Here is a 20,743-nt window from a genome sequence, read left to right as displayed (position 1 = left end):
AGATAACCCAATTTACCACTCGTGTAGCTTACAAGGATACAAGTCAATGAAAGCACTGGCTAGCTGTTCTGAGGTCATAAACCATTGGTGCATTAAAAACAAAACACTCGGAAAATCACTGCCTCCTATCAATCGTCCATCTGGCTCTAAAAGAAAGAATTAAAAAAAGACTTGTTACTCAGTTTTTAACATCAGAAAGATCCTTACAGCATAGCTTTAAACCTGTTAGGAAAACCAAAGGAAGATTTCCTCTTTTTTTCTCCTCTCAATATCCGATTCTTGGAACCAATGCATTGATATCAAAGACATATTTACAACAGGCTGACTTATCACCAACCTATGCTCTGTACAACAAGTTGTACAAGATTCTCTTTAGTGGCAGCACGCACTGTCACCCCCGGCAACACTGGCTTCTCCTCGGTCATGTGACTTAGACTGCTTTCTGAGGACCCTGTGGATGACTGCGAGACCAAGCGGTTGTCATGGACCTGTAGCCGGGAATATGGTGGGGGCGTGGAGGGAGGCAGGGGGAGAGAATCTGGAAGAGAAACAAGTTGCACAACTTTTAAAATACTAGTACTAATTCAATATATAAACCATGCACCTTGTGGAACTTGAATGGAGAGAAATATGGGGCCTACCACCAAATAATATTATCAGGGTTGTACGCAGAACAGCATTTCCTTGCAGTCAGTGGAGTGGATCCAATGTACATCACATCCACAATAATATCAAACAAAACGAAACATTACATGTATAAGAGTCAGATTCAACGTAAATCAAACGGGCTGAATTTCTTCTAAGATGGATGTTCTACATGTAGCCCAGTTTTCCACCCTCTGCAATATGCCAATATCATATGTTAATATATACATAAATATGTTTGTCTTAATTCATTCTCATGATTACAAAAAATGCCACCCATTACTGTTGAGACCCCAATGCTGTTATTAATGTGATACATTTTTTCACATTGCAGTGTGAGTTATTTCCCCCTAAATACAGGGGGCGCACAACACATTGCAGCTAGTCCTCAATTCATAGCATCATTTTGAGGAATAGATAGAAAATTTACTATATCTGATTGTAATTAAGTGCCAGTTTAAGAATTTTTCTATGATTTAAGTGTGATTAGTGAAAAATGATATGACTGTACAATAATTTTAGTCAATGATTATATCTATGTCCCATGTGTAATTCTTCACAGGCACTGTAGGGTCACGATGTTACAAAGTATGTAAATATTCAAGTCCTTGACATCTTTAGATCAGGGTAACGATGTCTCTAGCAATATCAGCAATTCTTCAATATTTTTTTTATCAATATTTTCAATGACCAAAACACAATTACATATGCCAGAAATTACATGTGCAGCCAACACAATATTAAACTGTTATCATTTCACACTCACTGGACAAAAATATGTACATCAGGTGTCAGTGCACTGAACATGTTATTTATATCGAATCTGCTACTATCTCTAATGTAATCTTTCTATTGAAATCTGTTTTCTCATATGTGATTCAATCTTTTGAAAATTAAATTTTGTGTAAATCAGCTTACTCAGATCTACACAATAATAATTATACAGCATTGCAGCAATGGGTGTACACATGTTTCGACAGACTTTTTCCATTATTATTATACATGCAAAGTTGGTTAGTTTTACAAGCAAAGTTTTATCTACGGCATGGCTAATTTAATCCCCCTTTTTTCACACGTCATGTGTAGTGGAAATGTAAAATTTAACTGATGAATTGAATCGAAAGAAAATGATTCCACAGCAACATGGTTCAATAGCTAGATATGTACTGAAACACGAGTAATACATTCCATTTGAGATTCCTCAACTTTCAAAACGTTCATTAAATTAAGTCTACCTTTTCAGGCTTTTGCTTCATCCCAACTAGCCATCTCAATTACAAATACAAACACACAACTAGCCATCTCAATTACAAATACAAACACACAACTAGCCATCTCAATTACAAATACAAACACATAACTAGCCATCTCAATTACACATACAAACACACAACTAGCCATCTCAATTACAAATACAAACACACAACTAGCCATCTCAATTACAAATACAAACACACAACTAGCCATCTCAATTACAAATACAAACACACAACTAGCCATCTCAATTACAAATACAAACACACAACTAGCCATCTCAATTACAAACACACAACTGGCTATCTCAATTACAAACACACAACTAGCCATCTCAAATACACATACAAACACATAACTAGTCATCTCAATTACACATACACACACACAACTAGTCATCTCAATTACACATACAAACACATAACTAGCCATCTCAAATACACATACAAACACACAACTAGCCATCTCAATTACACATACACACACACAACTAGCCATCTCAAATACACATACACACACACAACTAGCCATCTCAATTACACATACACACACACAACTAGCCATCTCTACACATACACACACACAACTAGCCATCTCAAATACACATACAAACACACAACTAGCCATCTCAAATACACATACAAACACACAACTAGCCATCTCAAATACACATACAAACACACAACTAGCCATCTCAATTACACATACAAACAGACAATTAGCCATCTCAATTACACATACAAACACACAATTAGCCATCTCAATTACACATACAAACACACAATTAGCCATCTCAATTACACATACAAACAGACAACTAGCCATCTCAATTACACATACAAACAGACAATTAGCCATCTAAATTACACATACAAACACACAACTAGCCATCTCAATTACATACACAAACACACAACTAGCCATCCCAATTACTCATACACACACACAACTAGCCATCTCAAATACAAACACACAACTAGCCATCTCAAATACACATACAAACACACAACTAGCCATCTCAATTACACATACAAACACACAACTAGCCATCTCAATTACACATACAAACACACAACTAGTCATCTCAATTACACATACAAACACACAACTAGTCATCTCAATTACACATACAAACACACAATTAGCCATCTCAAATACAAACACACAACTAGTCATCTCAATTACACATACAAACACACAACTAGCCATCTCAATTACACATACAAACACACAATTAGTCATCTCAATTACACATACATACAGACACCTAGCCATCTCAATTACACATACAAACACACAATTAGCCATCTCAATTACACATATATACACACAATTTTAGAATGATGAAAATAGAAATATACAGCCAAAATATCTCTTAATTTAAATCTTGATTTAATAAAGGATGAAGTCAACTAGGTCAGTGTCACTATGGATAAATGCCAGGTGGTTAGCCTTATATCTTAAAATTGCCTGTTTTATATCTCAAATGCATATACAAGTAACAAGTAACCATTTTGAAACTTCACTGGCTTAATTATGAAGTGGGGCAGTACATATTGCATTTTGGGTTTTACATGATTAAATTATGTAATTGCCCTACTTTATATCCCAATAGAGTTTTAAAATGGTTATCTATTTTCTAAAAATTATATTTGACCACTAATAAATGATGTTTAAAGAAAATATTTCAAGTATTTTTATTGTATAATTTTTATCATTTTCTGGGGCATAATTTTTTAATTAGGCAACAACAGCATTGAAGTTGTGAAATGATGATGAACATTGTCCACATGTAACACACAATACTGACATGTTGCAGAAGGTTGGAATCTCAACTCAAAGAAATCAAAGTAGTTGACTAAATTAGTCGAAGGTTAACACCTTGTTTCGGCATTTTGCAGCCAAAAACCAAGTGCAGGACACATAAAAAAATTATACAATGGGACATTTTAGCAAATGGACAGGAATCTTAAAATTCTTGGATCACCTCATTGGGCACAGAGATATTGATCCTAACTTTTATACTCCTACAGATAAATGTTTGCTGTCAGTGCTGGTAAGCAATATCCAATATTGAACTACATGAATAAATGTTGCATTGATTGCAAAATGCTTGATTTGCAGATTCAATGTCAATCACAAGGCATACAATTAGAATTGTGTGTGTTATAAGTGATGCATAGATAGGAGAAGAAACACTTTTCAGTACCTTAACCTTCAGATTTCTAAGCTTGCTGGTATCAGATCAGAGTTTACACAACCATAAGAGGATACTAATTTGATTTACCGATAGACTACATTCAGCAGAGAGGTGCTGTTAGAGTCGACAGAAAACAGGAAAACAAAAATGACAAGGAAAAGTGTAAAGTCAAGAAAATATCAGTGCTGACTCTGTGACAGCAGTCCCTATGGATCGACCTGCCATCATCTGTGGCACTATCTAAAACATAGTCACTGGTGGCAGCTGGAGTAAAACCATACGTAGAGGAGCAATTTTTATTCCCATGTGTTTATATGCTCTTGTTTTCTTTATCTAAATTTAAAATAGGCTAGTTTGAAACAATGAAACAGCTTTACACATTGCAAAATAGCAATCTGGCAAAATGGAGGTGAGAACAAATTTTCAACTTCTGGTGCAAAATTCACACAAGGCAAAAATCCAGTCTGCAGAAGTCAGAGATCACAACCTCTTGATTACAAGGTTAATGTTAGATTTCTATTTTTGAAAGTCTTGAATTTAGAGCTTCAACTTGAAAATACTGTTGTTAACTACATGCAAAATACAGAGTACTTCATATACTAATATTTATAGAATAGGTCCGCAGTACCCCTTGCTTGTCGTAAGAGGCAACTAAATGGGGTGGTCCTTCAGATGAGAGCGCAAAAACCGAGGTCCAATGTCACAGCAGGTGTGGCACGATAAAGATCCCTCCCTGCTCAAAGGCCATAAGTGCCGAGCATAGGCCTAAATTTTGCAGCCCTTCACCGGCAATGGTGACGTCTCCATATGAGTGAAATATTCTCGAGAGGGACATTAAACAATATACAATTAATCAATCAATCTAATAGTGTTTCAATTGTATCTAGTATTTCTCAATAAAATCTTTTAAATTGACATAAAAATCATAGATTTAAAAAAAAGAAACAGTTGAAATACAAATTATGAAAATAAGGAATAATTTACGTGTCTAGACTAGTTTTTTGTGGTATTCTTCAGGGGATATTTCAGTAAACAAAATAGAATTGTAGCACACAATGTAATGCTGCACCTTTAGCCCAGACTTTGTTTTGACCCAATACTAAGTGTAGGCATGTTTAGTACCATGAGCACACATTATATCAAGCAGTACGTGCCATGCAACTAAAAATTGCACACATTTTTGGTGTAGAAAATGAATTTGTTTCTACCTGTCAGTTTGACCTGGATTGCCTCCTCCACTGCTTTAAATGTCACCCTTACAGAACGCATTACATTCTCTTGTGCAATGCAAGCTATAAACAAGGAACTGTTTGCTCATTGATAAAATATATGCAAATATGGTTCATGAATACAAAAACAGTACTAATGCTTATATAGAAGAGCAGGAAATTAAACAAGGAAGACTGTCCAAAACAAGTACCCTCCATTCATAATTCCAAAACAAGGTCATGTATTAATTTTTCCTTCAAAACAAGGTCTCATGTACATGCATTGCAGTCACTGAAATTTTCGAGACAGAGACACTAGACTAAAGGCGTAGACCTATCAAAATAGAAGACCTGAAAATGTTAAGTTGAGAACAATGATGAATTTACTAAGTGGCTTGATGCAAGTTGTGTCATTCAAATACCCTGTATATTGTCTATTTTCACTCATGATGCTCTCTGCCTTCTCTGTAGTGTAGTAGATGCATTTATGCATGACTTGACTTTACTTTAAAAAATACCTTTGCTGTACTTGACTACTACAACCTGTAATTGTTTCCTATATACCGGTAATGCAATTATTAATGTTTAAAAAGTGCATTGTGGACTCATCATGCAATTATAGCAAAATTAACATACATTAATAATTCATTTCATAACATTCCAACCATATAGATTGCAAAATGTAAAAATACATTCCTAATTATCAAAACAGCTTGTAAGAGTTCTCCCTGAGAAGAAGTCACATGTATCTTGTTAAAATCCTGCATCTATATGAAAACAAGACCTATTAAAGGTTGGTTGAATATTGTTTAACATCTTGGTCGAGAATCTTTCACTCATGGAGATGTCACCATTGCCAGTGAAGGGCTGCAAAATTTAGGCCTATATGCTCGGCACTTACAGCCTTTGAGCAGGGAGATATCTTTATTGTGCCATACATGCTGTGACACAGGGCCTTGCTTTTTGCAGTCTCATCCGAAGGACTGCCCCATTTAGTCGCCTCTTACGACAAGCAAGGGGTACTGAGGACCTATTCTAACCCGGATCCCCACAAAACCTAAGGAGATAAAATACATCTAAGACAAGAACTTCCAGAGACTGCAAACCTCTACCAAGTTCCCAAATCTGTCTGTGTAACACGAAGTGGTCACCTAGCCAAGGAGCAATCATGCTTGCCATTGGACTTGATCATAATATATTATTGCATGGTTGACTCTGGGACTTTCTCTTTAAGGTCAGAGAGAGAGAAAGAAGGAGAGAAAATGAATGAAAATATGAATCTGAGCTTAAAGTAACATGAAAAACAATACAGACTGCTTGACATGAGGATGCAACCCATTACCTCCTTCAAATCATTAAATTTTCACAAAAGAAGTATACATGTGTGTATACATGCATTTGGTGGGTGTATCATGAGTTGATATGATGAATCATTTGTACATGGCAAGACATGTTGCATTGAAAGCTACTACATTATTATTATTATTTCTTTTTCTTTTTTTTTTAACTTAATATCAATCTCCAAGATGGCATTGGTAGTTCAATTAATAACATAACAATATGAATTTAGTTCCATCATGGAGTCTAGAAAGTATCAAGAGTATATATCTCAGTCAATAAAAAATTTAGTTAACCCTGCAATCTTTGCTTGCTGCTTTATCAAGAACACTGGTAAATTTCAGCAGAACTCTCTTTTGTAATACTTGTACTATAGACTGCACCTTTGTCATGTGGTGGTGGTGGTGGGGTGGGTATCATGCAATGTAAAGCTCTCAGCAGCTTCATTCCAAACACTTAAGTCATGAACAGCTGTGTATAAAATTGTGAAATTATTCAAACCTATATGTTCTGCTTTCCATTTGACAAATGACTTGAAATAATTCCTTTTATAATGTGAAGCAATTATTACCAATGTTTTTTAACAACGTCCACATTAAGTTTTGCTTGTTCAATCAAAAGACACACGTACTCCAAATAAATGTGATAAAATCTCCCAATGCTTGATTGCATCAGTTGGTGATTGCTGTATGCAGGTGATGTGTACTGAAAATTGCTGCTTGATTTACTGGCATATCAATCTAATATTCACAGGTAGACAGACTCACACACACACACACACTTATAAACACACAGATATACAGGACATTTAAGGAGGTATACTACACCAGAGAAATTTGATGTAGATGAAAAGTGGAGGATATGTACAACAATATTTTGAAGTAGAAATTTTTCAAATCTACTTTATTTTGTCAAAAAATACAGTTTTAGTATAAGGTAATCTGAAAATTTTTTAAAAGCCCTGCTGGACTTGAACCTGCGACCTACAGTTTAGCAGTCGGTATGCTAATTTAACCTACTGAGCTACTCAGCTAGGTATTAATTGAAAGGGAAAAGTCAAATATTGCTCCTATTGATTTTTCCTCCATGTTTTTAAAGGAAGTCAACCATTATGATGATGCAGAGTACCTCCTTATTGTAATCTTGGTGGTGGTAAAAATATTTTGGTATTGGAAGCATCACATCATTTATTTTTTGTGTAAATTAATTGAGAAACAATATGTTTGTTGAACTCCCCACCCCATCATCATTGCTAAGTTTCTTACTTAGCTCCATACTGCAGGATATATATAGGTCCTTTAGACTGAAAAAATGCTATTTTAAATATATCAATATCTATTTATAGTAACAAAGGCCATGGCCTTTAATCCCATGACTCTTGAGGAAATCAAAGACAAGGTTTTATGAATATTGATGAGAAGCCAAATATATATTATTAGTACTAGAGCCCTTTGACTTGACCCTAAAGGCAATTTCAGACAAGTTATTCATGTTCAAATTGATATGTTCAACATCTAAGGACACACCCTCTTCAAGTTATTGTTTTTGAGAAACCATGCAAATATCGATTTTTAGCAAATTTGCTCTATGCCTTTGACCCAATGACTCCAGATTTAATCTCAGACAGGCTTTTCATTAGATAAACACATGATGCAAATATAACATCCAAGTCCAAACCATTCAGAATAAACTGAGGTAATTCCTAATCACTTCGACCCTGGACTCTAGAGGAAATCTCAGGTAAGCTTTTCTCTATACAAATATGAACACTTAAGGCCAAACCCATCTCAATTAATTGCTGATAAATCAAATATCTGTTTTTAGTAAAAGGATATGCCCTTTAACCCCTCCCCAAAATACGAGCATTAAAGTGTCTATATACCTCACAGGGTTCAAACATCATTCAAACATCAAGGTCAAATTTGCATAAAGACTAACACGAACAGATAGACCAAACTTCAATATAAAATTATGAGGGTTTTTTTTTGTGTCAATACACAATTATTCATATATCAATTATATTTTCATAACCTCTCCTATGATTTAAAAATTTTGTACAAGTTGTGCCATCCGGGCATAATGTATATTACTATGCATAATTAGCTCAGTCATTAGTGTTTAATTTAGTCAGAATAATGGGATGAATTAAATACAGGTAGATTAGTGCCTTTAATTCTTTCCTCAGATTGCAGGTTCTTATGGCCACCTCCCCACACCAATGTCCTTCCCCCTTTGTTGAACTGTTTCCAAACAAAACCAATCTACAGATGCTACAAGAAACAAGAGTCATGGGAACCTTGAATCGGATAGAAAGTCTTACCAATGGAATTGAGTAGTTTTGGTTTTTGTTGATAATACAACATGAATGAATTCACATGGTGCTATAAAAATACACATTAGGCAATAATTGATGACATGAAGTGAAATGTTTCCTCAGTGAGCTATTTAAAGAAAATAGTTTAAGGATCATGGTTCATTGACACCTGATAAAAGAGTGTTAATGTATTGCTCTGCTTCAAATCACCAATATTTCCCAGTTTCAAAGTCAGCCTCTTAAAACCCCGACTAATTGCTACCCATATTTCAGGCGTAATTGATATTCCTTTGTGATATATTTACATCCTTCTATGTTAAGTATACAATGATAACACAAATCCTTATTAGGACACCGTGCACAGCAGTCATAACAACACATGAAGCTCCTTATATAATGTGTCCCATTGAAAACAGTACATATGTCAAATTCACAAACAGTGTACAAAGTGTGAAGATGTTAACACGGATGGAAATGTGATCAAATTCTAAGATGCAAGTAATTATGTGATTCACAGGGTGAAAACTTCAATCAACTTCTGAAATATTCCTGCCCACTACTGACATCAATAACAACTTGCCAAGTCATATGAAGTCAATTACATATAAAATATCTGATAGATATATAAAGCTCTATGATATGAGAGGGATCATTGTTCCCATGGCATCTGAGAGGAATAATTTATCCCATGACATGAGAGGGATCATTGTTCCCATGGGATCTGAGAGGAATCATTATTCCAATGGGATCTAAGAGGGATCATTGTTCCCATGGGATCTGAGAAGGTTCATTATTCCCATGGGATCTGATATGGATTATTGTTCCCATGGGATCTGAGAAGGATCACATACAGCATTGTCATGGTTATAATGCCTATATATATAAAATGAACTAGAAGATAACAGCCTCTCTATACCCAATTATATCCTATTAGTTTTTTTCTTTAACATTAATTTGGTCAGATAAGCAATACTGTAACACAATTATGAAGGCATCATCACATTGTGACCTTAACATTTGGACCCCACAATCTATGCCTGTGCCATGGTCTGCACCATTGTCCACAGACATATCTAACACAGCTGGTTAAAACAAGATGTACGTGTTTGTGAAACACAAATGCCCCCGATAATGGCCAATTCCAAAGATGGCCAAGGTCACAAGGACAAATATCTTGGTACCAGTAGAAAGATCTTGTCACAAGTAATGCTCATGTGCAATATGAAAGCTCTAATATTTACCATTATGACTAAGTTATGACTAATGTCAATTTTTTTTTAAAAGAGTAGGTCAAATGCCAAGGTCAAAAGGTTTAGTACCCATGGAAAGGTCTGGTCACAAGGAATACTCATGTGAAATATCAAAGCTCTAGCACTTACTGTTCAAAAGTTATTAGTAAGGTTAAAGTTTCAGACAGGACAAAACAATATGCCCCCCCCCCCCCACCCCACATCTTGGGGGCATAAAAAGTATTGACAAATAAACAGATTAATTATTAGGCATCTACATCTTTTAGGGTTCCTAAACTACCAATATGTTGCTAATTTAGTACCTAATGGCAATATGTGCCAACATGAAGTTTAATACTCTCCTGTTGATCCTTGTACATGTTTGTGAAGTGATTTGACAGATTCCTAGTAAGTATTGTAAAAACTTCTGATAGTCTGTAATATAGCCTAAGGTTTTAAAACATGTACCATGCATAATTACTATTCAATCTTATGAATTTCCAGATTGTTGTTTAGAAATTTTGCCTGCATCTTGCAAATACAGTGAAACCTGTATAAGTTGGATTTCCTTTGGGCATGAGTACTGGCTCAGTTTACACTACATGTATTTACGCAACATGTATAATGCTAGGAATTAAATTTTCTTCCTGAAATAAAAGCTGGTAATAATGGCTTTCCATCTATTTCCTTCACTTCCTGTTCTTCAACAATATTGTGGTATCACATTATTTTACGACCTTCTCCACCACAGCCAACCAAAAAGGGTTACTGCATGTGATCCTGAAGGCAATCAAAATATTTCAATTTCTGTGGGTTAATCTGTGCTGGGTGCCCATCCAGGTTGAGTCTATGGTATTTACATTAAGCACCATGAAACTGGGGCTCTCTCAGAGAGAGGGAAATCTTTTCTCCCATTATTACTCAAGTAAGAAAGAGTTCTCCCATGTGAGAAAGGGTGGTTTTTCAATGTGTTAAGAGTTTTCCCATGTGTTAAGATTTTCCCCATGTGTTAGAGTTTTCTCATGTGAGATTAACAGAATCCTTCATTAATAAGAGTGTGGGATTGGGATATTCCACCGAGGGTACAAGATTCTCAGTCTAGGATGAGGCTTTGTCGAGCCCTAGACCATGAATCTTATTGTCTCCTAGGTGGAATTTCCCAATCCCACACGAGTAAATAATGAAAGATTGTCTTCTCACATTTCATCTGCAGTTTAGTATATTAATTCATGAGCTTTGAGATGATTTAAAATTATCAAAATCCTCATTTGAACTTGAATGTAAAAAGTAATTAGAAAGTCAGAAAGAGCATACCCAAAAATGGTTTACACTTAATGTGTAATTTAAAACTAAAAATCCCAAGGCTGCCCATCAGAAAACTACATCAAATCGAATTCAATACAAAATATTTATGTCTACATGTGTAATGTAAATCATAGAAAATACATGACATCATAATCAAGGATGTCTTAGCAGTGCAAGAAAGAAAAATCTTGCATGGCTGTCTCACACTGATTTTGACTACGGATAACTCCGTTTACCTGATCAAGATATATGGCTCATGACGGGTGTGACCGGTCGGCAAGGGATGCTTACTCCTCCTAGGCACCTGATCCCACCTTTGAAATACCCAAGGGTCTGTGTTTGCCCAATTCTTTATTTTGTATTGCTTATAGGAGTTATGAGATTGATCACTGTTCGTTATTTTCGCCTTTCTTGAGTAATGTCGGTCTCACACTGGTAATAATGCACATGAGAAAGGGTTTTCCCATGTGAGATATGATCCCTTGGGCCAATGAAAAATGTTTCTGTTTAGTGTTTTCTACCAATGGAATTAAGACCCTCAACTCAAAAATATTTTTAACTTATTGGATTTTTCTACAGACTTCGACTAAGAGTGATACTTTCCCCGGAAATGTTAGTGTGAAATCAGTTAATCCTTTAAGCATTTGTGCAAACATCTGACAAACATTGAATATTGGATGCTATTTTCTACTTTCATTTTTGCTACTGGCAGCTCACAGTGAGGTCCAGAATGGAAAATAACCATCAATAAGCCCCAGCAGTACCAAATAAAGAGAGCTGCCATTCTAAAGAATCAAGGACATCAAGACTTAATGATAGATGTGTTGTTAACAATATCAATGATACAGAATGGTAATACTTGGCTAGTTTTCACTACATATTGCATTTAAGGCAAAAAATAAAAAAAATAAAAAATTTAAAAAAAAATAAAATAAATTCCTAACAATACAGTTTCCAATCAACTGACCACCCCTGCTTAATTTTAAGCATGTAATAATTTTCACAAAAAGCCCTTTTTGACTTAAAGTCCTTGAATAAGACCTTTTCTTTTAATTTTTTTAAATTCAGTATTTCTGGATTCCAATGCAGCTTTATTACCTAGAGTATATAAATGTGTACCACCCTGAGTGACAAAGACCTTTCAAACAGAAACAAATGATGAGTCACAACAATTACACGTACCAGTGGATTAATGACACTTACCGTCCACTCGGAAAACTTCACTGGAATTATCAAAGGACATTTTCATCTTGCTCTTCGGCCTCAGGGAGCCCTCAGTCTGTATTTGTCCTGACGTAATTCAATAATCTGTGAACTCTTTTGTACTTTTTATCACATTTGGTAATCCACAAGGAAAACATAAATATACTCCATGAAAATTATGACATTGTTGAAGGGATTAACTAATCCAATGTTCCACGGACACGCGACTGCATGCAATTCCTACTGGCTTTTTATACACATCACATACCTGTAATGACAAAGTATATACTATACTAATTAACTAGGTACACAGGGATCGTCAACAACTGTTTCACTGTTATTACAGTTTTTGCATCAGCTGCTTAAATCTATATCTAATGACATTGTACATGTTTATTAGCACTCACTGGTATTTAAAAAAAAACCTTATTAAAGTACTTTCTAGTTTGTTTCCCTGCTGTAGTATTAATTTAAACACGATGTTAAGGTCACATTAAGCCTTAGCACTCCCACACCATCTGTAAATGCCACGAATTACATTAAAGTTTATAAAAGTATATCAATACAACTATCAGGACAGATTCTGAACCAATCATTGGCTATTTACATTATCCAATGACCTTCCGTTTACTTCTTTTCTCTGTGAAGATCAATATCTAAATGTGATTTATCCCATTTATTGAAGAAAAATATCAACAAATTAACCTTTTCACCACCTGAATGCCAGATTGAAGGTGTATCTTGCATCCTTTTTAATATCTCTTTGTTTTACAACTTCTTTTATATTAAAGGTTTTCAATTATTCATAGAAAAAAACAAATACTCTCATGTGTGAACAGAGAGTTTATGACAAAATTCGTCAGACAAAAAGAAAATACCAGATGACAATTATCAATTAATAATTGACATAGGTGGGGTAGAATATGCTGATTGAACATCAAATGAATAAATTTCAAATCAAGCATATGTTTTGCTCAAATAAATTCTACATTCGTAAATCATCAGCACAGTACAACATTCTGAACTAAGCCTAATTTCTGTTTTGTAAAAAATTATTAAAAAAAAACACAACTATATCTGCCTAAACTGTCACTAAATCTGCCTTTAGAATGCAGTGCATGCTACTAAAATCTGTTACGCAAATTCAGAGATTACAAAATCAAGTCACAATAGAGTTTGCATGCAGTGACACCCACCCCTAATTTTCTCATTTGAAGTGGATCTTTGATCGCCTGTGCAAAAGATGATTTTCGTTAGAAATTCCTTTACATCTACAAGAGGCAATAGAACCAAACGATCAATTCAGCTATCCGAGGAATTCTTAGAATGTGGATCAATGGAAGAAACCTTTGACCTGCAATTTGCAAAGGCAAACACTGAATCCACATTAATGCACACTGCAAAAACATCATTGGATTCAAAGCACATAACTATCTTTCCCGAATCTCTTGACCTCTTGATATTCATATTCACTCATCCATACCACCTCTCTATATCAATCCGTCGTATGCAAAATCCACATACAGAAAGCAGAAAGGTCCGAAATCCCCCCAAAATTTCAATATTCCACCCATTTTACACAATGAATAGAAGGATAGCCAATCAATAGAAGAAGTTCATTGTATCATAAAAATGTCAAGTATTGATCGCCTTGTTTAATGATAGCTGCAGAAACAATCCACAGCAGATGTAGCCTCACTGCTGCTTCATCAGACCCTATAGCAGACGCTGGCTCGGTTCAATATGCTGTACCAAAGACAGCACCTGAGAGCGGATTCTATATCAACAGCTAATCAACTCTCTCCAGCAAATTTAGCCTTATAAAGAAAAATTTCTGTAGGAAACAGAAAATGGATGTTTATCTTATTTTTACAACACACATACAGAAATTCTCAAGAGTCTTGAGGTATTAGTCATTTAAGTAAACTTTACTGGGTATTGTACTGGTCCCTTATTACTAAGAAATGATATAATAGTGAATTTGTTGCATTACCTAGAATTTAAGACTTAAATAACAATAATTGCTATTTCTGATCTTAAAATTAAAGCTTTCTTTAGTGAATTTGACATGCTAAAAATAAATGTAAATTTTTTCTCCAATAGTTGGTTTTTCTTATAGCCATATGCATGTCTGTGAAAATTTTCTGAAATGTAAATTTTTATGACTTTCTAAAGTGAAAAAGCCTGAAAAAATACCTGGTAGTGACATTGTTTGAAGAAAATTCAAGATTGAATTTCGTTGTTAATCCACTGACTAGCAATCTAACAATAAAGGAATATATGTGATAACAGTCAGGGACTGCATAAAACATAAAAAAAATTTCAAAGCTTTAAAGAAAGAAATTTCTTTATGCGATGCTTCCTATGAGACCGCATGAAATATAGACATTTTAATATGTCAAAATACCAGATATGGCAGTAAAATGTCATGCTTATGATGTCATAAATCTGGTTCTACATCATTTTTATCAAACGGACTGAGCTGAGCATTGAGATTTTTGCACAAAATACATTTAATTTTGAAACAATTAATAGCAGAAATTTCAGCAAATATAGAGCCCCTATGAATTATATATACATACCAGTATTCCTTTATATAACAGAAGTAAATATACCACAACAGTACAGGATTAAATCTGTCAATATGTATCTAGTAGTATAGGTTAGTGGTATAAAATCTGTTTCCATATGAATTTTCAATTTTTAATGCAAGTTTGTGACCTTGAACATGAAAATATGACCTTAGGTGACAAGCAGTCATGACATATCTTCTCATAATAAAAGAACATTTGCACCAAGTATGTTATTGCTACAAAGCGTGTCAAATTGGTGAGTCGAACAAACAATTTTCATTGAAGTTCAGTAACCTTGACATTAGAGGTATGACCTTAAATTAAAGGTCAAGACACACTGGCATCCCATAAGGAAAAGGAATATTTCCACAAAGTACGACTATATCAATATCAGACATATAAAAGTTATCATCTTGGACAAAGCATTATGGTTGGACTAATAATTCCATAACACAATACACCCCCCCCCCCCCTATCAAAAGATGTGCATGCTATTAAAATGAAATGACCTTCACTGATACCCTCTAAAATCTTAGGGAAATTAAGGTCTGAGAATCTGTACATTAAAACACTTTACCACTTACTGCCATTATGCTGCCATCATCAAGGCAAAACACAGTGAGAATGGATGGTGCAGAGTGAACACTGCTTTCAGGTGAGAGAACAGTCATTTCTGATCCCCGGTAGTTCATATTTGACATTTTAGTGTTTATGAAATTAACTTTGTCAATTTCAAAATTGGGATGCACATGATTTGTGCAAACTGTTAAACATAATTGTTACCAAAGCTTAATAATTCTTTATATCTAATTTTAGTAATACATTATCATAAAACAGGTTATTTGTAAATATCAGAAAATTTCTTGTCTCAATTAACATTTTTGGCACTCACCCTTACTTTATAAAGTAAAGTGTGACATCCACATATTACTGACAATACTTTCAATTTAAACTGATATCATCAGCAAACTTAAATACATCTTTTTTAGGGCAGTAAGGACATTGAATACGACATTCACAATATTAAATTTTGTTTACATGAAATATATCACAACAAGTCAGGCAACATACAGCTGCAGCTCAATATCTAAGATCTATAGATCCCAGTGTTTGTATGCCTACCTGTCTAGTGTTTCTAATACCTTGCTTAAACAGTATTAAGTTCCTCCTCTAATTCAACCACAGAAGAACCTTAGACCAGTCTGACAGAATGTTATCCACTAAGCTGTTTACACAGCAAACACATACGCATACCTGAATCCACTACCCAGAAAATAATATTTTTGGATGATAACTGTCAATAATCCAATAGATAACTCCTCAGTGACTGTAAGCCTGCACACACTCACAGTATTTGTTTGACCTGTTGTCCTGCACTGATGTGGACCATCCATCAACCCGAGTCACACATCGCTGACAGGTGGCTTGCCTTCAGGGCTACTTTCCTTATCGCACAACTGTCACAACCGGCATGTACCACCTATACTAAAACTAGCTTCCCTAATCACATCATACACATAATCATTTTATTGCATACTGCATTGTCCTATTGTTCTGAAATACACAGTAAACTTGAAGGTTTACGGAATAGTTATTCCACTAATGGATGAAATCAAGTTCCCTCCAACTGGATTACATAAAGCACAGAACTGCACCAATTTCTCCTGTGCTGTAATGCATGGCTACTCACACTTCATGGTACTCAGATATGATTTAACATTACACACAACTAATATAGCTGATAGATAGACTAATTTTATAACATGTTTTAAGCCTGTAATACTCGAGACTAGTACACGTTAAAAGTGTTGACACACAGTCCTGCCATCTAACATATACATGTACTGTTCATATCACATTGTCTCACTCAGTGTAAACAGACAGTATTTGTCGTCACATTTCCTAGATCATCAGTGCTCTTTACCTCAAACAGGAAGTAAAAAAAATATAACAATGCCCCTACTGCATACAAACTCTTCTCTCACCATGACGACTTACAAGTAATATCATCTGGATTTCACACACTACTTAAAACTTTAAATACTAGAAATGTAAAACTTGCTGATTATTTAAATCCATTTCCTTCAATTACCTTTTTAATTGTAGCTCACTCAGTCAGAACAAGTTACAATAAAAAATTAGATTTTCTCAAGCTATAGATTGAACATGACTCCCTTCTAATGACTTGATGAATCTGTGAATTTGATTTTAGTTTCCATCACTTTCTTACTCTATCTGCAACATGTAGGGTCCACAGTGCCAACTACTTAGTACAGAATGTCGCATTGCATCAAAGATTATACATACTAAATTATGCATCTACATTAAATATTGATTGTGTACTAAGTACCATATGATACTAACATGTGATAAATGCATCTCGTATTAAAATATCATCCGCTGATCAAGAGTGCAAACAACCTATAATAGTCACTATTTGCTGCTGCATGTCTTCACTTTATCAAATCAAATTTTAACAATTAAATTATAAGTTATTATGACATCATTAAAATTATTACTGCTTGACCTTAACTTCACATGACCTTCAAAACAATTGTTTCATGTAACCACTAGCATAACAAAGCATTAACGGACAGTATGTAAATATAAACCTTCAGTACAACTTCCTCTCACAAAAATTACATGTAGATATAAAAACAGAAAGAGCTAGACATCTTTGCAATGCTCGTAGACGTAGAGATAGCGAGTTTTTGGACATCCTTATGACTTGAGCAAACAACTTGATGCTTAAGGTGATGTTCTAACATCCATCGACAACACAATCTAAAGTGACCACTTCCAGATTCCTCACAGAATGGCTGTGGCAAATCCTCGACTAGATAAAATCAACGCCAGTCAATACACTCTGATATCTACTAGGATCAATTATGGCTAATTAAGATGATGGCTTTGATAGTCACTTTTCCTGAGGACCAATTTGCCAGCATAGTAGAAAGTTCATCTGTAAACATTCGTGTTTCCATTGTCTGTGATATTAGGTATTGTTCTTCCCCCATTTCAATCTACCCTACGCAGCGCATTAACCTCACCTTTGAAATGACACAAATTTCATAAATATTTACACTGTTCCATGATATAATCATTGTGTGGTTCAATTCAATTGATGCAGTCGTAGGTTGTACATGAAAGTACACTTCATTAAATGCATTTCCTGTAACAGTGAACATATGATTGCAGGGGTTTCCAATGACAATACAGAAGTACCCACTGCAAAATCTGAAACCTGCAGTATGGAGCACCCAATGCCTTGAAACCTGCAGTATTAATCAGAGGAATCAGAGGCTGTACCTTAATACAATCCAAACCTATGTATACTTGACTAAAATCAATACCAACAGCACATTCCTCATCCAGGGTCTTCCCTGATGAAAATAATTATTTTCAATTTCTAGGGGGTTTCCAATCAATACTATGGGCTATTCAAAAGCCTGTCATTGAGGGCTCGTTCTTAATCTTTTCCCCATAAAAATTCTGAAAATGTTTGCAGCCTAGGTCACTCCAATCATTTATATTTTGCGACCAATGGTTAACCATACGCAAGTTATTTTTACAAATCAATTATTCTTCATCGTGATGCCTTTTTTTCTCTCCTAGTGACACCATCTCAGTAATATCAAATGGACAACTATTGCCTAATAAGGCCGTAATGATGACATACTTTGGTTAAAATACCATAGACCATTGCATGCATTATGACGATGGTACTTGGCGACGTAGTAAAGACATTTTTAGGACCAAAACAATAAACCATCCATTTCTTTTTTTATATTTCACATTTCTTTGAGAAACTTTTGAAGACAAAGACCAATATTAACTACAAATGAGGACTTACCTTACACATCAAAATCCTGATTAGAAAAGTGCCCGTACAGACAAATCTTACAGGCGGTGACCTGGTCATCAATAACACAAGCAGACACACCTGTATATTTCTTAACTAAATTTGTAAAAAAAAAAAAAAAAAAAAAATTCTCTGTTTCCATCAAACAATTCAAAGTAATCTCTTCCTTATAAATTGCTCACTGTTTCCTATTCAAATATTTCATTTAAGATGTAAGCAGGCTGGATGATATATCCGGCAATTTTTCCCAAAGATCCACTCCAGATTATCCATGTTTATCATCAGCTACGGTACTGTTAAAACTCTTGTTTGTATATTTACTATATTTAATCGCTAGGATAGGTGAGCGGGGGAGGTTTATTTGCTTATGTTTAATTTGTATTTTGAAGCACACATAACTGACCTTCAAGTCTAAAACAAATAAATTTAATCACTTTATCCCTCACAGTTGGATAACAAAAAATCCTATCTCCATTGTCACAAGCAAAATCAATAGGATTTAGAGTTTTATAAAAGTTGAGAACTCTTTTCACATCAGTGCTACCTGCCACAGTCAAAGGAGTTTCAGGAGAATCCAAAGACTAAAAAGTCATATACAAGTGTCATCCATATCAACATTGATAAATTGTAAAAGTGCCATAATATATTTAGACAATATTGCACAACATATCTGACTGTTATTGGACTGTCAAATAAAAATGCCAAAGTATATATTTCCTCTAAAGATAAAACACTCAAAATTCATAAATTTGTATCTATTTTGACAAGTCAGAGATGCTGACAATTTAACTTGCTTCCTTGTAATAAATTTGTATTCCATCTTAATAAAGCCCTTTAGAACAGACCTAAAGGACAATGATAACTATCATTAAACACCTCTTGTTATATAAATGTCAACCCTCTGCAGAGTCTGCTGTACTATACATCAGTCACACAAAATGGGATTAATATGTTAAAAAGCCAACTCACCTGAAGAGAAACCATTGAATTTGCTGAGCTGCAGCATCAAATGCCCATCTCTCTAGGCCTACTGACGTAATCTTTTACGCAAGGCTTTCAGGACCGCATCTGCCGAGGCAGCTCTATTTACATAGTGTCAAAATGGACCGACCATCATGTTTTGTATTTTTATTTGACGGGATTCCTTAAAATAAAAAATCAATTCCTTCTGACGCTCAAGACTATTTCCCTCTCCACACAGAGTTCATCGAGACAGTCAGATGAAATAGTGCAGTGGCACTAACAAGAACTCCATACATACCACCGAATAACCAGTCCCTGTAGAACTTCTCTTAGGGGCTACATCCAAAATGTAATCAACTGATAGCAGTAGGTATAGACCACTGATATACCAGATTCAATACCTGTCACATCAGACAGTATTTACCACAGCTTACTGACCATAATACAATCTAAACTATAAATGGATTGATAGACTTTTGTCTATCAACATTTGACATGCATGCATATGATTCCCAATCCCTTCACTTTCTATGCGGTTATATTAATGGACAGTCCAGTAGCACTGTGGGAAACATGAGGCCCATAAGCCACAACATTCACATGGGCCTAACTCTTGCTCTTACACAGATAACCCATACTTTAAACCTTG

The 20,743-nt window shown here is 34.9% G+C and overlaps 1 protein-coding gene across 12 annotated transcripts in view; it reads right to left on the bottom strand.

Moving 5' to 3' along the window:
• The window catches only part of LOC125649467 (ras guanyl-releasing protein 3-like), a 61,430-nt gene that overhangs the window by 27,012 nt on the left and 13,675 nt on the right, over nt 1-20,743 (bottom strand). For 5 of the 12 annotated variants that reach the window (XR_008802992.1, XM_056165122.1, XM_048877020.2 and 2 more), the window contains exons 3-5: nt 12,697-12,964; nt 338-538; nt 41-146 (exon numbers count right to left, since the gene is read on the bottom strand). Coding sequence is in view for 11 of the 12 variants with exons in the window: in XM_056165122.1 (XP_056021097.1) it covers nt 41-146; nt 338-538; nt 12,697-12,742 (353 nt within the window). In the remaining variant the exon portion in view is untranslated. Of the gene's footprint in view, nt 1-40; nt 147-337; nt 539-641; nt 663-12,696; nt 12,965-13,892; nt 14,051-16,391; nt 19,404-20,100; nt 20,376-20,743 lie in introns of those variants that run through there. The other 7 variants (XM_048877019.2, XM_056165119.1, XM_048877018.2 and 4 more) reach the window with 7 other exon arrangements.

The sequence above is a fragment of the Ostrea edulis genome, chromosome 5 (genome assembly GCF_947568905.1).
Source record: "Ostrea edulis chromosome 5, xbOstEdul1.1, whole genome shotgun sequence".
Classification (NCBI taxonomy): Eukaryota; Metazoa; Mollusca; class Bivalvia; order Ostreida; family Ostreidae; genus Ostrea; species Ostrea edulis.
This window is presented reverse-complemented; position numbering and strand designations above follow the sequence as displayed.